The 20,306-nt window shown below is 33.9% G+C and overlaps 2 protein-coding genes across 2 annotated transcripts; both read right to left on the reverse strand.

Annotated features, from left to right (window-relative positions):
- Positions 1 to 940: 940 nt before the first annotated feature.
- LOC112212005 (choline O-acetyltransferase) lies at positions 941 to 9,918 on the reverse strand. The gene is made up of 4 exons (XM_033324948.1): positions 9,777 to 9,918; positions 7,211 to 7,418; positions 3,180 to 3,380; positions 941 to 1,963 (listed from the first exon to the last, which is right to left on the reverse strand). The coding sequence occupies exons 2-4, from the start codon at positions 7,301 to 7,303 to the stop codon at positions 1,754 to 1,756; spliced, it is 504 nt and encodes a 167-aa protein (XP_033180839.1). The 5' UTR covers positions 7,304 to 7,418; positions 9,777 to 9,918; the 3' UTR covers positions 941 to 1,753.
- A 2,069-nt stretch (positions 9,919 to 11,987) lies between these two features.
- Positions 11,988 to 19,717, reverse strand: LOC100746556 (choline O-acetyltransferase). Its single transcript, XM_033324862.1, has 5 exons — positions 19,698 to 19,717; positions 18,477 to 18,657; positions 16,049 to 16,223; positions 13,917 to 14,146; positions 11,988 to 12,203 (listed from the first exon to the last, which is right to left on the reverse strand). The coding sequence occupies exons 1-5, from the start codon at positions 19,715 to 19,717 to the stop codon at positions 11,988 to 11,990; spliced, it is 822 nt and encodes a 273-aa protein (XP_033180753.1).
- Between the last annotated feature and the right edge of the window lie 589 nt (positions 19,718 to 20,306).

The raw sequence follows: 20,306 nt of genomic DNA on the forward strand, positions 1-20,306 counted from the left end.
CGATATATCTCACTTAATCGTCGAATTACTCTTAAATTATTTGAATTTCGCAACATGAAGCTACGTGTATTAACATTTTCGTAGTTTCTAAATATCCCTAGATATTACTAACTAATCGTTTGATTACATTTAAGGTTACATGTCACTATAGAACATCCAATTCACGTGGCTAAACCCGTTAAAGCACCGATAGTTTAACAATACAACTAATTATTAGAATTAGACCCCCTTTAATCGTGAATGCACGATTAAAACCAAGCGATAGGGAAATAACGAAACTTCGCTTTCGGTGGAAAGGAACTTCCAGCGCTCGGACATAAATGTTCGAGGATCTTCGTAACAGGACTAGAGTTTTACAATGACCGATCGATCTATATTGCCTACTACACGCAGTGACTACCGTTTAAACGTTTTCGTCTCGGTTTGTTCGGCTTTGGTCGTCAATTACCTGATAAACATTTGTACGCGTGTACCTACTTAACAACAGATGAGATTACAGTGTCCAGTGATTTGCGAAGAATTTTTTAAGTTTATTAACGATTAGATGATTAACGCAGTTTTCTTCTAGATATGTATATCGATAACTGTAATAACAAGTAAGATGAACGTGATATTTCTATACATGTATTGCTCGTAATAGAAGGCTTCCTTCGTACGGTAATTTATAATCTTTGTTAAAACAAATTGTGTCATTTGATGGAGAGTCTTTGCATATTGAAGTTTAATTCTGTAATATAATATATTAGAGAGAGAGAGAGAGAGAGAGAGAGAGAGAGAGAGAGAGAGAGAGAGAGAGAGAGAGAGAAGCAATTATTTTAACTGAGTTTAAAAAATATTATAGTAACTTAAAATTAAGGTAACGAATCATTTCTTACTTAAAATATTGTAATAAAATATTGTTACATGTAAATATGTAATAATAATTGAGTCCACTTTGAAAAAAAAAGACATTTTACGTTACCCGTATTAAAGTTATCCCGACGATAAGAATTTTGTCGTTCTTTAATCCTTTAGTTTTTAATATAAAAATGTAAAACTGATAATAGTTGCACATTTTGTTACAAAGTTTCTGCAACTTTGATTTCCTCTCCTTTAAAGCTTGAAAAGTTTGACTTAATAGACTCTGCCCCTGGGAACATGTATATCTTTTCTAATTTTAAAATAAAATTAAAACAGTTTCATTAAGATAACCATAGATTAGTATTTTTTACAAACAAACTTACTATCTTTAATTATCAGAAAAATTATCGACAATATTATACAATACTTAAAAGAAGATATTAAATATCAAATATGTAAACTGGGAAGAATAGCGAGACAAAATTTCTTTCAAATGACACAATTTCTTTTGGTTATTTCTATTCGTATTTGCGTTATTATATCACGAACATGAATCGAGGGAACAATCAAATACAAAATTCACTATGATATGTAGAATTATTAGCTAAAATGCATTCATTGGAAACAGATTATTCGAAATAGATATAGAAAGTTTTTGCATCGGTTCTGTTCTATTCCTATTCATGATTTTAAAGAGGAATCAAATCAGCGATATCTAGCAAATTGTGTGAGTTCTAATGCGAACAGTTCTCTTAAACGCTTACTATTCGTACTACGCTAAATACTTTCTCAGACGAGCTCGAGTATACTTCCTTTCGATATGATTTCGGACTCGCAACCGAGAAATGATCATTATTTCTATCTAGCATCTTAATACTTTGCTTTGGCGTGACTTTATCTCTTAGTCGCCAGTTTATCTCTGATTCGCTCTGTTTAACATGTCTGCCATGTCCCATAAGCTTTGCTTGAGCGTTTGAGCGAAACGTGTTGCGTTCGTCCTGCCATCGCTATGAAAAGCAGATACAGAAAATATGATGGCGTTGCTTCTCAAATTGTAAGCGCAACCGTAACCGTCTGGCACTACTGGACCGTAACCAATGATTGCATCGTTTTTCGAAGTTACCTGAAAATTGGATATTTCTTGTTAGTCGATATTTAAAGTACGGGGGAGATTAAAATAGGGATTATTAGAAATTAAATTATTAAGAAGATTATTAGAAAAAATAGAATTTAAGCAGAAATTCGATTGATCGATTTGTTTAATGTTTCGATGCTACAAGTAAATGTTAATCACTTCAATTGTAATTTACTAAGTACTAAAATTGTCAAATTGTAAAATCGTAAAATCATAATCTTTATGCAGTATATATATATTTTTCATAATATTAAAATGAGAAAACATTAAAATTGAGAAAATCGTTTATACAATTTCATATTATAATATAAAATAAAGCTGAAGATACAACAAGCAGAAATCTTCTTCTTTCGAAGTTTGGAGGAAATGAATTTTACTCCTAGAATTGTGTTTGTTGCTGTGAAGAAATATGAAATATGTTAATTTTGTTACATTTTCATTCAATATTTAGTGGCTTTCCTTTTATTTTTTTAAAGCGGATTTTATTCTTTTTTAAGTTCAATATTTTCTATAGATAGTTTCTTTTGATCGTAAACTTTTCCAGAATTCTCCACAGGTTTTCGATTGGATTCAGATCAGCATTCAATGCTGACTAATAATTCTAATTATAAGTAATAATTCTATTCCGTAATCTTGAAACCACTTGTTTGTAGTGGCAGCTGTATGAATAGGAGCATTGTCTCGTTAAAAAAATGTTTTTTGCTTTCCATTTCAGTTATGTAAGGTAATAATTCACCATGTAACATGTCCTAATATCCTGTAGCGTTCAGTCTACCTTTTACAAAAACAATTTCACTCAACATATCCAGGCATGATCAGTGGTGTCTTGAATATATTGAAGAGATAATGCAGAAAATGTGTTTGAGTCTATAATTATTCACAGCGCTGTATACCTAGTAATTTATCAGTTTGCTAACGTAATTAGCTAGCAAATTACTGTGCTCGGAGACTCTAATAAATTATTATATTAATAATCTCGTAATCAATTTGGACATAAAGATGTACAACTAATAATTTATGTAGTATGCAGAATCAATCTGACAGATAATGATGATGATGATGAAGTGGTACAGATCTGTTTGGTCATCGTGTATAATGATCTCGTGTGGACAACTTTGAGGTGTTGGAGAACGAAAGCCTACATGAAAGTGGCATACATGTGAGAGTTTCAAGTATCGATCAATCGTTGATCATCATTATTAACCTGTGACGTGGAAAGAGCAAAATGATTGACGATCTTATAAGCCTGATCAGTGAAAATATCCGGGATTGGCTCTCCAGCTTCTTGCGCGGCGTAACGGAGGCCCATTAAGTGGTTGTCGATTCCATAACCATTTATGTTGTCGTTCATTTCCTTAGTCTGTCGTTGTACTGCCAAATCAAACAGCTCCTTGATCCTCTCTTGCTGAAAAAGCCATTGCAAACGGACCATTTCAATGGTGAACGAAAATAACATATACATATGTATATTCTATATTTATATATCTGCACCTCTGCAGTAATTCATTAGAAATGTTAACATTAAAGAATTATTTGTACGCAGAAAATGAACATACTAAGTTCATGTTAATATATGTAAATGTATGCGTGTATATATATATAAGTACTTTCGTATACATGATGCCTCGCATTTTGTTGTACATATTCATTAATATTAATTACTAAGAAAAATTAATTTCGAAAATTTATTATACCTTTGAACGAATTTGATTCCTGCACAAAGGCAGAATGTACGTTAATATGCATCGTGTGTTATATGTCGTATATTATAGCGTCGTATATTATTCACTGATAAAAAATATTAATATATTTATGTGTAACGTAATGTAATATAATTATGTGTACTTAATTGAAGCACGGTTGACAACGTACTGAATTTTTAAAGTGCTGTATTATAAAAGACAGAAAATGTGATTTGTTATGCTTTTTATCGGTGGTCTTCATATATTAACTCTGAGACGAACTATAGTTTTACTTTAGGTAAAGTTAGAAAATAAGAAAATGTTTAGGAAAATGTTTGTTTGAGCGTTTGTTGAGCGTGAATTTAAAAAGAAATATGTACAGTATAATCTCTTTTATTCGAATATCCTAATATCCAAACGCTGTATTATCTAAACATAGTATTTCTCAGTATTCCCTTCTTCATTTCTCTCCTTTCAAATATATACATATTTGTATTAGTGTTCATATATAACGTACTCTATCCTTGATTCGATTAATTGAGTTTTGATTATAAGAATTTATTATGAAACTAATAGCGTTCTAACTATTGAAACAAGCTACGACATAATTAAGAAACTCGAAAGTGGTGCAAGTGCAACAGAATTACTAAGAATACATAGATTGGGAAAGCCGCGATCACAGACATTAAGAAATAAAAATATCATATTGAAAATTATCCGATGCATATTCCTCTGATGGTGGCAATAGTAAAAAAGCCTTAAATATACTGAGGTAATGAAATAGTTTCATTGCGATAAAGACGATAATAATGGCGATTCTACACAAATGAAAGCAACAAGCGAGCTCCAGATTTTCTAAAAGACGCTGGTTTCTATAACTTGCTGTAGATTCGTTTCGTTCCACTGAACGTGGTCACTAATAGCTGTAGAAGGCGCGCGTGATCCTAAACACGCAATTAAAAGGAAAAGTAGCAAACGAAAGTGACGATGAAGAGGTGCCTTTTTGTAAAAGATTTCGATGATTCGCAGTACAAGAAGAGATTCTTCTGTATGCAGAATTATGTGATTCAGCAGTCAACAAGATATGGGATTCATAAATATTTAAAGAATCTGTCAATTAATCTTAATCTGTAATTGAATAAATGAAATTTCACATCGGGAAAATGATCGTTTCATTATCGGAAAATTTCATTATCCCAACAGTTTTGTCTCCTTATCAGTTCGGATAAGACAGGTTTTACTGTATTTCGATGATACTGACTTATAACTTATAAGAGCTTCGTCTCAAAATAATATGAGGAACTAATTTATACAAAAGAAAATCGTAGAGCTCCATTTAAGGAAAAGTGAAATTGTGTCGGTGCATTCTTCTTTATAACCTTTTCCTAACTATAACTTTTCGCTCCAATAAAACTACAGTCCGTCCCAGTTACTAAAATTATTCTGTATATAAACCATTACGATTTGATTAGTACTCGTTTGTTCTCCCATTGTCAACTGTTAATTTGACATTTGAGTACCTAGTATTTCTTTCGTGAAAATCATTGAAAACTAACTTGATCGGAAATGAAGTTATGCATATAAGAAGAAAACATTGTCTGGTTGTGACTATATACGTACATAAATATTTTTAGGCGATCAACCACCCCATTTTCTGTTGTTAGTGCAAACTACGAAACATTCTGTATACGGTACACGAAAACGAGTGTATCCACGGAAACGTATGGGCTCGTTAGTCGTTAGGGTAGAAAACTACACGCACGGAGGGAGTCAATTTCATTATCGTGCATTTTCGATGAACAGCCGAGTAATTGCGGGATAGAGGACGGCTGAAATAACATCGTGATAAACGAGAAACAACAGTCAGCTCGCCGTGCCATTTTCCAGACGAGGGTGAACCGCGGAAAGAAAGCAAACGGTAAACCTCCCTGAAACTCGCCCGAGGCCACTCGAGAGACCAGGCAAACACTCCAACGGGAAAAAGAGCGAACACGGTCTAGTTTAATTGATTGCCTTTTTCTTCAAGAGTCTCCCTTCCTTTATTATTTCGTTATTTTTCCCATCTATATAGACTTGTCCACCGCTTGTCGTTTTTGTGGAATCGTATTTATGGTCTCGGTTCTTCTTTTCGGATTAATGCTGTGTACGTACACCTCTGTAGATGAGTATGAGAACTTGCGAAAAGTGAAAGAAAGATGAAAAGCTTGAGTAATTTGGGTGAAACTGTGAAAAGACTGACTAGACTTCGATTTCGATGATTTTTGGTATATTGTAAAACTTAAGTTTTGTAAAACTTAAGTTAACTAAGATTCTGAGTTACCTTTTTCTATGTATACAAAGGCTGGACTTGCCTAGTTTCCGAAATATTTACAAAGAACTGCTGGTGGAATTATTTCTATAAGTATCAAAAATAGGAAGAGATGTCTCGAATAAAAGTTGTATGATATCAAAGAGGACATAATCTGGAGTAATTAGATTCTTTTGCTGATAGCCAAGTAGATGTTATATGAAGATGACATATAGGTTTCTTTAGATAGAATCATATAATTTTAAATACAGTAATCGATCCGCCTCAGCATTCTCTACAAAGAAAGTATTCACCTAATTATGTAGAAAAATCATTAGTTTAGAAGATATTTTAACTTTAATTTGTAGAATTTAACGTATTAAACTATCAGCTTGCGTCTTTCTTCGTCTACCGTACGTTAAATTTGACAAATTAAAGTTAAAATATCTTCTAAACTAATGATTTTTCTGCATAATTAGATGGCCACTTTTTTGTAGAGAATGTTGAAACGGATCTATTACAGTATTTAAAATTATATGATTCCATAAAAAAAAATGTATATCACCTTCATAAGATCTCTACTTGGCCATCTATGTAAAAGCTAACTTCACCAGATTATGCTCTCTTTCATACCATACTACTTTTGTCTGAAACATCTTTCTGTACTTTTGATACTTACAGAAGTAATCGTGTTTATACAACTAAAACGAACATACTATAGTTGCGCATGTTTGGCAACGTATGCATTAATATTGGTTGCTGGATGTCTCATTATCCGCCGGATAAAATAACGCCTAAACCAAACCTAATTCTTTTGCTTATACTTTATCGGTTTGGGTCAGGTGTCATTTTTCATACTCAGCAACCAATTCTGACATATACGTTACGTTACTATTATTATATATCATGTTTTACTTATAGTTTATCGGTTTGGGTTAAGTGTTATTTTTCACGCTCGATAATCAATGCTGACACATACATTGCCACAGATGCGCAATTATAGGTAGAATTCACCGTAGCAGTTTTTCGCGAGTATCTCAGAGACTAAACGAATTCAGCCTTTATATGTATAGGAGAAATTGTTCAAAATATCAACTTCTACCACATATCCTAAAATCGGAGCCTAGTCAGTCTTTCCACAGTTTTAGCGTAATCTAAAGCTTAAGTAATTGGATGGTCGTTATGTTTTGAAAATATCTCGTCTATGGGGAGTATCGTGTCGCTACAAACGACAAACTCTACGAAATACAGCCAAGTTTCAGTTACACTGTAAATGGTGAACTGAACTCTTTTGGTGCCATCGTCTAGGGTGTTGCTTTGCTGATTCGTGGTTTGACTTTCGGGATCCCCTTGGCACATGGCCTTCGCCCAGGCCAGAGCTTCCGGGCTGGCTGCTCTGATGCAATCGATTCTTCCTAATGCGAATCTTCGAATGCCTGCGCTCTCGTAAGTTGCTACTAAGTTTCCATGCAATCTGTTCCAAACAAAAGATTTTAGACATAAGAATTTATTATTAGCTTTTTTATAGTTGTTAATAAATTCAGAGTGCATATGTACAGTATCCTGAACAATTATAAAGTCAACCCTATTTTTAGATATTTCATAATATTAAAACAAAGATTGACAAAATTGTTTATATAATTTCATATTATAATATAATACAAAATTGAAAATACAACAAACAGAAATTCCCTTCTTTTGAGGTTTGCAAGAAATTAAATTTTCTCTTAAAATTATGTTTGTGGCTGTGAAAGAATATAAACTCAATTTTCTTATGTTTTCATTCAGCATTTAATGGATTGCTCTTTATTTTTGATTACTTCTATTAAACTATTAGATACACTATCCTCTAAGTTATTTAAAGTTGTGTTTCAAATAATCGCCCACATTGATTTTATTCTTTTTTTTTTAAGTTCAACGATATTTTCTATAGTTGGCTTCTCCTGATCGTAAACTTTTTTAAACAAGAATTTCCCACAAGTTCATGATCGTTTTCAAATCAGCACTCAATACTGTTCATGTTAATAATTCTATTGCGAAATCTTGAAACCACCTTTTTTGTAGTGGCCTCCTTTTGAGAAATGTCTTTTGTCTTCTGTTCTAGTCATGAAAGGCAATAATTCGCCATGTAACATCTCTCGATATCCTGTAGCGTTCAATTTAACTTTCGCAAGAACAATTTCACTTAATATATCTAGACATGATCAGTGGTTTCTTGGAAATACTGAAGAGATAATGCAGAAAATGCGTTTGTGTCTCGAATTATTCACCACACTGTTAATACATATGTTGATACGTTGCTCAAAACAATAAAAAGTCGCTCTTATGAATGGTTCTATAGCATCAATCAAACGAACAAGCTATATAGACTTAATGTCTCTTAATAAGATATCTTATTCATATGACACTGTGATACATTTAAGACAATAATTTGGAAGATAAACTAACATAGCATAAAAGAACGCATGGTATGGATATAGAAAGTCGCAGGAACAGGAAGAAGGAACATCTCATAATAATTAGAACGTAATTGTTTTGAGCAGCGTGTTAACATAAGCGAGGACCATTGTGACACTTCGTAAATAGTAAATAGTAGCTATGTATACCTCGAACATTTATGCAGTTACACATAGCGCACTATTCGGTTTTTTCCTACAATTTAACATACACACACACGCATTAAAATTCCCTCAATTTTCCGAATGCTAGTAAAATTTTTGGTTATAATAAATATGTTTATAACATTCTTCTTTCCACGTGTTTGCCTTATACTAGCAGCTTCCTTTTACGCAAATGTCAATCATATAAAAAACGTCTTGTGTAAATCGATAGATGAGTTTATTATCTTTTTTGTCAATCGATAAGCGTGTAGGATGTTAATAAAGCGACCGAAGTGTTTAGAAGCTCAATGTTCACAGAGTGAAGTAAAAAATGCTTAACACGCTGAATGCCACGGGGGTCACCGGTGACAACTTGTCGGTAGCGCCGTGGGAGCCATTATTACCGGCACGCCAATATTAGTAGAAATACATAATTTGAACAAATGTCAATAATTATAAATTTTTCATTATTACCATCGTTACTACAATGGTGTAACGAAATTAATGCAATATAAAACATAAAAATAGTTGTATTTATACATGAAATATAGACCTATTATGTACGCATATTGTTATTATCATATTAGATAAACTGCTCAAAGAACTTTCCTCTGTCTGACAGTACTCGACATCGTTTGGAGGGATTTGATAAAAATGTATCGTCAGTGGAATTGCTTGACGCATAATCTCCATTTGAAATTATATTAACTTTAAGGGCTAACTAAAAAATAGAAAACATGAAGTGCAAACATTTGTGTAGCATATAAAAGTATAATAAACGCTCTTACTTGATTGTTACACGCTCTAGACAAGAATAAACACGTGGAACAATTATTTAGTAACACGAAGAAACAATATGAGATAATTGATAATCGCAAAAAATAAGTGAATCGCGCGAAATCGCGCTTCAGCGCCATGGGGGTTACTGGTGACCCCTGTGAGATAAATTCATTAAACATGATTATACACCGCAGCTTATCTCTTGTAAGTAATATTTCAACATTATTTATATCGCATAATAAAAAATTCATCATGACGCCACGGGCAATCCCTGTAACTCTAGCGTGGCATTCAACGTGTTAAAGATTAAAACCTCTAAGATCAATTCTTTCGTTGTATGATTTAATTTTGTATCTCACCGTATAGATACTTTTAGCAATTTAAATTTGTTCGCAGTAAACAATGAATATGGAAAACTATTGGCAACTATTGAATATAAAATAGGTACTCACCTAAAGTGTGTAAATTGTAATGCTAGTTGTATATAAACATCTGGACTAATCTTGTGGGATTTTATAAATTCCTTCGAATATTCTTGAAACCATAAAATACAAAGGTCCAGGTCCTCCACCAGTCTATTAATACAATTATTATTATATATTACATATTATATGTTATTATTATTTTTTTTAAACTATAATTATTAGTTATTATTTTTTTTTACTATATTTAATTAATAATTGTATGTTATTATTAACATCTATTATTGATATAAACGGGTAAAATATTCGATCAAGTTTGTTTCTTATGAATGTTTAGTCCTTAACGCTCCAAATGTGTCTCTCACTCACCACCGACGTGCGGCGCTCTACTCTTTAATAAACCATTTTCGTATTACTTTTATAACAATTCAATAGTTTTATCATTTCCTTTGGAATATCTTTTCAAATACTTACGACGATCCTTCGCAAGTAGTCAAATAAACGACACTCGAATACGGGATACGCGGCCCTACCGGAAACTTTGCTGACACCCGAATACGAGTGTCGTGGCAGTTGTCACAGGGTAAATTTGACTCCGATAAGATAGTTAATCCCAACCGTCTTATCATGAGTCACCGCCAGGGTAACATCCAATCACTCTAAACATGATACATCCGTACAACCAAAATCCAGAGTAATATCCAACCATGTGATAGATCCGCACGACCAAAGTTTTTCTCCCACTTCAACAAATAAAAAATATAAATACTCCGCCCGAAATCACCCGAGCTATTCTGCCAGTTTGCAGTCTGCATAATTCAAAACTACCCAAAACTTTAAAAGTCTATCGTTATGAACCTCGAACATCATAAAAAGTTTATTATCAATCATTGTATAAGTATGTGGAAATAAAGAGCTCGATCTCCTATTTTGAGATCGATACTTTTTCAATAATTTGTTAAATTATTACGCGACACAGTCAACGTGTTAACGTTGGTTGCCCAGCGCAATTCGGCTAAAGTTTCCCGCGGGGCCCAAATCCGATCGTCGGTACGCTCTCATGGCAGATATCCCAGATCTTTCATTTAGTCGAGAAGCATATTTCTTGTGAGACGCACATCAGCGATTTTTTCATCCTTAAAATATTCAGTAGACAGCGTGGAAATATATTTGAAAGTGAGGAGAGTAGTATACAATAATGGAAAAACTGGTATCGACAGAAGTGACCAGATGGCCTCATATGCCACTACGATACGGAAAAGCATCAAGTAGTATCGGAAATTATCACTACATTTACTCTTAGGAACAACTATAGTAACTGCTCATATTGTGTACCAAACAGCCACAAACAAAAAAATTCAAATAAGAAAATTTCGGGAAATTTTCGTTTCCGAATGATCCGATGTGTCCTCAGGAAATACTGTGCCCGACAACCATCGGAAAAAAACGAAGGCGTCCCGCCATTTGGAGATTCGTAAGAATCAGCAGGGCAAGCCTATAAGAAGGATGTGCGCCCTATGTTACGAGAAGAAGAGGCAAACCGTCGCACGCCAAGAAGCAAGAAAAAACGTAAAAAGAACTGCAACATATTGTTCGAAGTGTACAAAATCGTCCCAAATGTGTTTGGAATATTTTAACGAATACCATGCGACATAGCATAATGTAATATTTTATCCAGAATATAAATTAATAAAAAGTATGGTATAATGTCTTTTTAGTATTTTCATGTTATATATCCTATATATAATATTCTATATTTAATTAACTCCAACAAGAAGGGCGTCACCCATATTTGGGTTACGGGGCCCCCACGGAATCATACCAGTCACACAGATATGGGTGACGTGGCGACCAACGTGTTAAAATCTGACACTTAAAAACTTACAAGTCGAAGTATGATGAGAATAAGTTGGAGTTGCCGGTCGATATTCACAATTAAAAGTCGGAGCGTTAAGGGTTAGTATCGTCATTGATCGTGAGTGTAAAGATCTCAATCTGTATACGAAATGCAATCTATATACAAGTGCAAAATTAAAATACATGAAAGTAATACAGATTTCAAACGATATAAAGATTCCATCACTCAAAATATGATGAAAGTCAAGGATAAGAAAATTGCTTTGCTTCGTTTTTCAGAACGTCGAGATTAAGATTTAGGAACCGGACCATAGTATAAGATGTTAGGAAACGTAAAGTTTAACTACGAAGTTTTTTTGACAATCGAGAATGTTTCATCGTTACTCACGCGTCGAAAGATATCATTGCATCTTGGATATCGCTGAGGCTTTGTTCGGATAGGTGCCATTCCAGCTTTTCTGGCGCAGGTAGATGCGAAGGTACCGTAGTTTCCTCGGGTGGCGACATGGCATCGACCTTTTCTGTTAGTTCTTCGAACGTAATAAAAATTGCTGGACCTTCGCCGGCCGAATGTTCGTAGTTCATGCCCCACATTCCGTCCTTGGTAAACAGACAAGTGAAATAGAGTATACAAATAACGTGAGAAGATGATACGTATAATAATCGATCTAACCCTTAGCCGTCCTCGTTTCAATTTGACACACTTTTCCGGTAGAATATTATATTATTCGGCCATTTACAGAACAATTTTCCTGAAATTTGCTGACTTTGACACACGAACGAAATCTGTCACCTGAAGGAGAACTGAAGAGCGCTTGTGGAAAACACTGTAAGCGTGAAAATTGGAAAATTTTGATTTTTTAGCGGAAAATGCTCTACATGATAATACTGCAGTACAGGATCGAAGTGCAATTTCTCTTTCTAAATGTTATTTCTATAATAAATAATTTTGTTAAATAATAAATAACAGTTAGTTTTTACTTTCTATAGGAAAAGATATAAGAATCAATAGAGAAGAAGGAAAAGAAACCTCACGCGTCAATGTAATCCAAATTCACGATAAAGAAAAGTGTATTCGTGGGAAAGCCTGTATATATCACCCGTTAGTTGTAAGGAAAACTCGATGTTCCATTCATTTAGACAAATAGCATAGACAAAAGCCAAGAAACGATTGAACATTTCACTAAGTGCCAAACATCAAACTTTTTAGCACAGAGAGAAACCTTCTGGAACTTATTTTTGAAATTTCATTTGTTTTGTTTACTATAAAATCTTAAATGTACGAAATAATCCAAATGCGTCACAAAATTTTCCATTTTTAGAACTAATATGTTCATCAGAAAGGGAATTGTTTTAGTAGAAAAGTTGTATGTGCTTCTTAGTTGTAGAAAAAGCTGAATGTCATTCATTTTAAATTTGCATGCATTGTAAGTACCAATACTGTTTAGCTCTAAATAACTTATATAAAAATAAAAAAATATGGTTTTTCAAAATGTTCTTTTTATGTTCATTATTAAGCTATATCTTATAACGTTCCGAGTAAGTATTGTTATAAAATTGGTGATATTTAGTGTCTATGTGTTCGACCATGTCTATCGCATGTCTATCATTTTTAATGGCACCTATATTGAGTGCAATATTGTTCGTATATGCAGAGATAATGTTGGAGTAGTAGTAATTATTTGGAAATAGAAATTATCTCTTCAATTTTATACTACAGTGTTCCCATTAGCAAGTAGGCCATTACGCGATAAAGGAGCAACAGTTTTTTATTTTTCCACTTACAGTGTTGTCTACAAAATATCTCCAATCATTTCCATCTTATCGATATTCTATCATTGTATCAAGTTCACACACGAAGGATACATTAAGTGGCGAAAATGAGTTAGTCGTTACTGATTGTTACGAATTCGGTGGATCTAGACAGGATATTGCATCGGGAGAGAGGATAAAGCGATCAGGATGCTTTATTGGTTCAAATATAATAGCATGAAACGAGAGCAGAAAGAGAGAAATTACAAATTATCATGGAAATGTGCTAGCGACCGTAATAGAAGTAACGACTATATTATCATCGAAGTAACCACCAGTTATGTACGTGTACATATGTTTTCCAAGTTTTCTTCCCATTCCTATGCGGAATGACAAACCGACCTAGGAACTTGGATGGGAAAATGAAACAGATCGCTCGAATAAGAATAACTCTCGAGTGGGCAGAAATAACGTTGCGCGGAGAAAAAGTTGTTGCTTCAATGTGAAACTACAATTTTTCTTTTAATCGGGTATAGCGTGTAGTTGTAGGTAGGTATATACCTTGCCAAGAATAGCATGGAAAGTTTTATCGAACCAACGATTTGCACCCAAATGTCTGGAACCTCCGCCGTGGAGAACATGATGAAGCACGTTAGCGTAATCTCGGTCGCCGATCCATCGATCTTCCTTGTTCAGGGGATTATTGAACGTTGTTGGCAGTACATCGTCGTCGATGCATACCACGCACAGACATCTCTCCAGCAATTCCAGATTGTGCCGATTTTGCTCGTCTGCAAAATTCTTTTGCCTTTATTTCTTTCTTTGGGTTATATTATCGTTTATTACTCACGTAATTACAGTTTCCTATTAGAATGTGTTTCTTGATTGTGTATTTAATAAGAGCAAGGGAAAATCTCGCACAATTGACTAGCAACGATTCTTCCATGAAAGTGGCATACTGTCGATACATTGTCGACGTTATAAGAACTCTTAGTGATGTATGTAACTTTGAAATGTATTGCTTCAGTAAAGTCTGAATCCATAAATTTTATCGTTGGTAATCGAGATAAAATAATTATAGGCATACGGAATATCTTATTTTTCAAAATTTACTGTTATTCAATCATTTTTTTTAGTCGACTCGTTTGAGCTCAATAATTTTTACTCCTCGTTCCTCGATTCAATATGAATGCTTATTTGCAAAAATTTGTCAACCTGTGCACGAAAATTCTAGCAAATTTAATAACGTTAATATAACACAATTTTGTTCGTAAAACAATTTTGTTCGTGAAATATTTCATTTTATTACCTTTCAAATTAGAAATAGCTACAAATTACCTTTTTCATTTTATTTTTTGTCAATGTAGTATGAAGTTGTTCCAAATCAAACTTTAATGCAATGAAACAAAAAGTGCAAATTTAATAATTACTTTATAATTATATAAATTAGAATCTTTAGTAATAAAACATGGAATACAACAATTGCATACATATGCACAAGACTATTGCATACATATATATAAATTTACAAACATTTATGATCTTTTCCTTCTCAAGACAAGAAGCATAAACTTTAATTTGTAAAAATTTTAGAAATGTCGCCAATAGGCTGGTCATGTAATAAAATTTTTCGGTTAAAGATAACGACCTGATAAAGGGTTAAAGATACTTGCTCTGCACGACGAGGAAACGAACCCAACCACGTATCGTCGTTAGCTTGTTACACCTTCATTCGATTTATAGACGTAGGTCGTAGGTTGTCATTGGGTAAGGTCGGGTTACGAGGATAATGGGAATATTGCGAATATTGGCGAGAGCAGAACAGCCGGTTAATTATGCCGTAGGAGGGTATGTAGCAGCAAGGGTTGCCGGAGAACTTGCAACAAGATTACTCTAACTGCTTGGCAATGGTGTGAGTCGTACCTTCGTTTGTATAGAGTATATCGACATCAGCAAATGGATATAAATATTTCTTGTTCTTTTTTCTTTAACATTTTATGATATGCTGCAATCTAATAAACTTTATAGTTCGAAAATCTCTATAAGATTACAACTTTCTTCATTTGTGCTGCGAAAACCTCTAGAAGTCGAGATAAAACTCACTTTAACTCGAATTATTTGCCACCTGTCCAGATGCGTTATTTTACCTCTGAAACTTGAATTTGCAATAGCCAGACCTTTGCAGGTCGAAGTTTATCTCTGCAAGTCGAAATGCACCTATAGCTATGCCGCGTATCACAAGATGTGAGAAACCAATCATTCGATATTGTTTCCTTTCTTCTAACCGTTAGGATCGCCTCTAATAACGTAAGACGACACAAGCTGTATTCTTACTGCTTCGCTCTTCGAACACGCGCGTAAAAGGCTAATCGTTCATTAGTCGAACGCGTAAATGCCATGTTCCACGTCTGTAGCTTCTGCAATTGTGTACATCGAATAAAATGTGTTCTAAGCGGAAGTTTAAAATACTAAATTGTGACTTCGTACGAAGCTTCCGCATATCGAATTTTCAATCGCTAAACTTTTTTTACTCGGAAATTTCGGCAAGTCGTACCTCTATAACTCGAAGATTTTATTTTTAGTTGGATGTTTTAATTCCTGTATTAATATATCAGTGTGACTATTGCAAGGGTGTTGTATTGGTAAATTAATCGCATAATTACTGTTAAAGAGAAAGTTATAAACATACGTACGTCTGAGTAATTCTTCTCTAGCTTTTGCCCAAGCTGGTCTTTTCATCGTTGTGAGGATACCGACTGGCGGAGTTCTAGGATCAGCTTTAGTTGCCATGATCTTTAGAATTTGTTGAACTAATTCGGCTTCAGTTATGCGCCCTCGGTCGGAAGCCCTAACAGGCACGCTATAAAACTGTGAAAAAGTTCACTCTCTGAATTTATACATATCCATTGATCCGAGTATCTCGTTAAATATTGTAGCGATGAGAAAATAACGATTTTGTGAATGTCAAATCAGTTTGCACACTGTGGTGTTATTGCTTTATTCGACTAAATTAATGGGAGAGTGTTTGTACAAAACACTGTAGGTGCTATGATAGAAAAATTCTGATCTTTTGGTGGAAAATGTTCCACATATCAATGAGAATACTGTGGTATAGAATTTAAGTGGAATTTTTCTTTCTAAATAGTAATCTTAATAGTATTAATAATAGTAATCTTAATATTATTAATAATGCCAGAAAATGATGTCACAACGTCGCCCCTGCAGAAAAAAATGTGCCAATAAACATTAGTTAATTGTCTCTTGGCTTTTGTCTTATGCCATTTATCTAAACGAATGGAATATTCTTTTCTTACAACTAAGAGGTGGCACATACAGGCTTTTCTCCAGGTACCATTTTTTTTATGAATTTCGACTACGTCAATGTGTAACATCGATAAGATTTCTCTTCCTCCTGAAAAATTTGTTTCTTAGCATTTACAGAATTTTTTTACCAGCACTCTTCGATGATTCATATTGGAGACTTCGAAAATTGACTTTGAGGGCTGTTTTCAGTCCTTTAACGTGCATGATTGCTGATAAAAATATGTAATATGTAATGTGTAATATGTTGATATTTAGATCTTACATCTACATATATTCTGTAAGCTTATACATATTTTTTGTTTTTGGCACCTTCAAGTGTTTCTTTGTCACGTTATTTATGTATCTTATATACGTAATATATGAGTGGATAACTTGTGTTCGTCTAATCTTTCAATTCCAGAGCCCGAAATTCAATTTCGCAAAGTGCATTCTTGCACTGTTTATATTTACCAATTTTTGAACTGTATCTATAAAATGTCTATCAATGTTTTCATATTTTATAACCGTATATGTACATATAAAATATACGAATTATGTATATAAGAAAATTTAAAACAGCGATAAAAGAACTAGTACCGTATTAAGAAGATAATTCTTTTTCAGATTTGTATTTCTTACAATTTCCAGTTTCAAATGACGAGATCATTTAAAAATTTTGTATTCTCCAATTTTCAAAAGCAAGTAATTTTAGGTGAGGAAAACGTTGGTTGAGAAGTTCTTAACTATTTGATCGAATTATATTAGAAAATTGTTATATTATTGAATAATATTATGAAATATTCGTGCACTTACTTAAGCTTGCATAACTTAAAATAAGTAAAGCGTAAATAGGAATCAAATTGCACGTGTATGAGTGGAACAGCTGGCGTGAAACGGTATTTCTGTAAAATAAATATGAAACGAAAAGAAATAAGAATGACAAGGGAGAACAAAAGATCTTCAATTGGATATTGTTTGAGAAGATTTGTTTTAATATGTACTGACGTATACAGTATGTCCGCGTTAAATGTATACGCACAATTTTTTACGCAAATGTCTATGCAATTATTTGATACGTAAGTATCAAAAGTACAAAAAGATATTTCAGATAAAAGTTGTGTGGTATCGAAGGAGACTTAATCAGGTGTAATCAGTTTTTCTGTAAAGAGGTCGTACGAAAGTGGAATCATACAACTTTAAATACAATACAGTTTTCAATGGAATCATTTAGTTTGAAATACAATAGTCAAGTCGATACCATACAACTTTTGCCTGAAACACTTTTTCATATTTTTGATAATTACAGAAATAATCGTATATATATACTTAAAACGTACACGCTGGATGCGTATGTATGGCAGATGAAAATTTTTAGATAGATTAGATAGACATATATAGGTAAATGTAAAAAGTCAATAAATACGTGCATGTGTAAATGTAATATCTGAATATAAAAAGGATCTATGAAGGATCCATGAAGGATCTATGAAGGATGAAGGATCTAAAAAGGGTCTATATAGAAAAATTTTACTGGGCGCAAAGCATGCGTATTTGGAGAGACTAGATTCTTAATAGATTTTTATTAATTCCATCTTTACTTGGTCATTAAATATCACGGTATCTTCAAATGTATGTTCGAAATTTAAGTATAAATTCCATCTATTAACATAGCCACGAATCCTATTACCAAAAAAATCGATATAGTGGCGAAAAGACGTAGTAAAGCAATAGAATGTATTTACTCATTACTAAAGGTCCTTAGATCACGTCGCTAGAATTTCACGTAACATGTTTCGTTTCGAGTATTTAGAAATATACCTGATTATGGTGAGCAACGATGATATGATTGCCCGATGTAGTTCTATCAAGAATAACTTGCTCGTCACTGTTTGATCCTGGTCGTCGATATATTCGGTACATTTGGTAATGTTGGGCCATGCACAGAGGTTGCATAGTCTTTCCATCTTTCGACTTCACTTGTTCAATTTCCAAACCGGATCTGCGATAAGAAAATTGTATAATTGTATAATTTTAATAATCTCATTATCGTAGTTATCGATCTTCTTCTTGCAAGAATTTTTCTTCCTCTTTGCTTTATCGTTGACTAAATGAAAGTTCGCATTTTCTTTTACGAGACAGATACATATATAAGGGTCAGTCAGATATAAACCGAACTTTATATTTCTTTATATTTTGCATAGTTTTATTTAATAATTCATTTAAAATAACTTTATTTAAGAATATTTTATAGTTTTGTATTTATATATTATAGTTTCATATTTCAGTAAAATATTTCAGAAAGAACAATCAAGTTATTTTTCGACGTATTTCGACATATTCGAGTTATTTGTCTCTATATACTTTTGCCAGAGGATCGGTAATTTTTTCATTCCAGTTTCGTAGAAAGTGGAGGGCTGAGTCAGAAGCCAATTGCACGCGAATTACTCTATTTCCTCGTTGCTGCTGAAACGTCGTCCTCCTGATCCTCTTTAAGTAATCGCTGTCTTGCGGAACCGTAGCTCCTTCTGAATGAGGGAAACCACGTTTCCATGATTAATATTAACTTTCGGGCAGATTTTGTCGATTGTTATGCGTCGATCGTGCTCGATCAGTTCCCCAACAGCATCGATGTTTGCTGGCGTTACACTTGTCTCACGCGTCACGGACGCGACGTGTTTTGAACGTATCGACGTCCACTGGAAAACGTCACGCAAACACTCGGGGTTCTCGATAATGTTTCATCCCCAAACTGTAGTCGCGATTTATGCAAAATTTCAGTGAGTTTTGTGCCCTCAACGACTAAAGCTTAACGATTATAACTTGTGCGTCGAAAGGCGGTGCTACTGTCTCGCTCATTGTATTATCGACCGAAGAAACGATAAACAGAGCGTCACGTGAAGAGGTGTCAACGTTTTTAAAACACGGCTGTTTGAACTTCCACGCAGACCCATATGGATAAGCGACATTGTGCAAGTGTGCATTCTATAAATATTAGGTGTACAAATGTATGTCGGGTTATGATTAGAATTTTGTAACAACTCTTCACGTGAATTAGCCATTGTTTCACAAAGCCGAGATTATATTTACACGACTATTACAAGACTATATATATACAATATACAAGACTATCACAAAGCTTAACAAATAATAAGTCTAATGAATAATAAATTTGACGGATGATAAAGTTAGTGAATAATAAATTGTACGAATGATAAGTTTAATGAACACTAGTAACAATGTTTTTGGGTTCAAACGAATCCACGGTCAACGGGATAACTCTTTCCTAAGCGTAAACTAATCATAGGCGCAAAATACGATTGTTGAAAATGCTCGATGTGTCACTCTCCAAGGCAATCGCACGAATGCCAGCCTCGTGGAGATCTTTCTCGCTGTACGATTGCATTTGTTTTTTATATTCGTTTGGAAGCATCGAGAAGGTTCCAAACGCCCGTTGCTAGGCAGCCTCTGCCTGAAGTTTGATACACACTCGTTGGAAGCATCGAGAAAGTTCCAAACGCCGTTGCTAGGCAGTTTCTGCCTGGAGTTTGATTATTAATACAATGTATGTCCCATTGTATCGGCACCTCCGAGGCAACATCATACGTGGCTAGGCCCGCTCCCGAGGCCGCATGCCGCTCACAACCACAT

Source organism: Bombus impatiens, unplaced genomic scaffold (assembly GCF_000188095.3).
Source record: "Bombus impatiens unplaced genomic scaffold, BIMP_2.2 scf_0013, whole genome shotgun sequence".
Classification (NCBI taxonomy): domain Eukaryota; kingdom Metazoa; phylum Arthropoda; class Insecta; order Hymenoptera; family Apidae; genus Bombus; species Bombus impatiens.

Coding starts and splice junctions, on each gene's coding strand:
- LOC112212005 (XM_033324948.1), bottom strand. CDS start 7,303: ATGTGCCAAGGGGATCCCGAAAGTCAAACCACGAATCAGCAAAGCAAC. Junction 3,381..7,210: donor TTCAGTTCACCATTTACAGT/GTAACTGAAACT, acceptor TGGCTTTTTCAG/CAAGAGAGGATCAAGGAGCT. Junction 1,964..3,179: donor TTGCTCTTTCCACGTCACAG/GTTAATAATGAT, acceptor TCCAATTTTCAG/GTAACTTCGAAAAACGATGC.
- LOC100746556 (XM_033324862.1), bottom strand. CDS start 19,717: ATGGCTAATTCACGTGAAGA. Junction 18,658..19,697: donor ATGGCTAATTCACGTGAAGA/GTTGTTACAAAA, acceptor TTCTTATCGCAG/ATCCGGTTTGGAAATTGAAC. Junction 16,224..18,476: donor TCGTTGCTCACCATAATCAG/GTATATTTCTAA, acceptor ACTTTTTCACAG/TTTTATAGCGTGCCTGTTAG.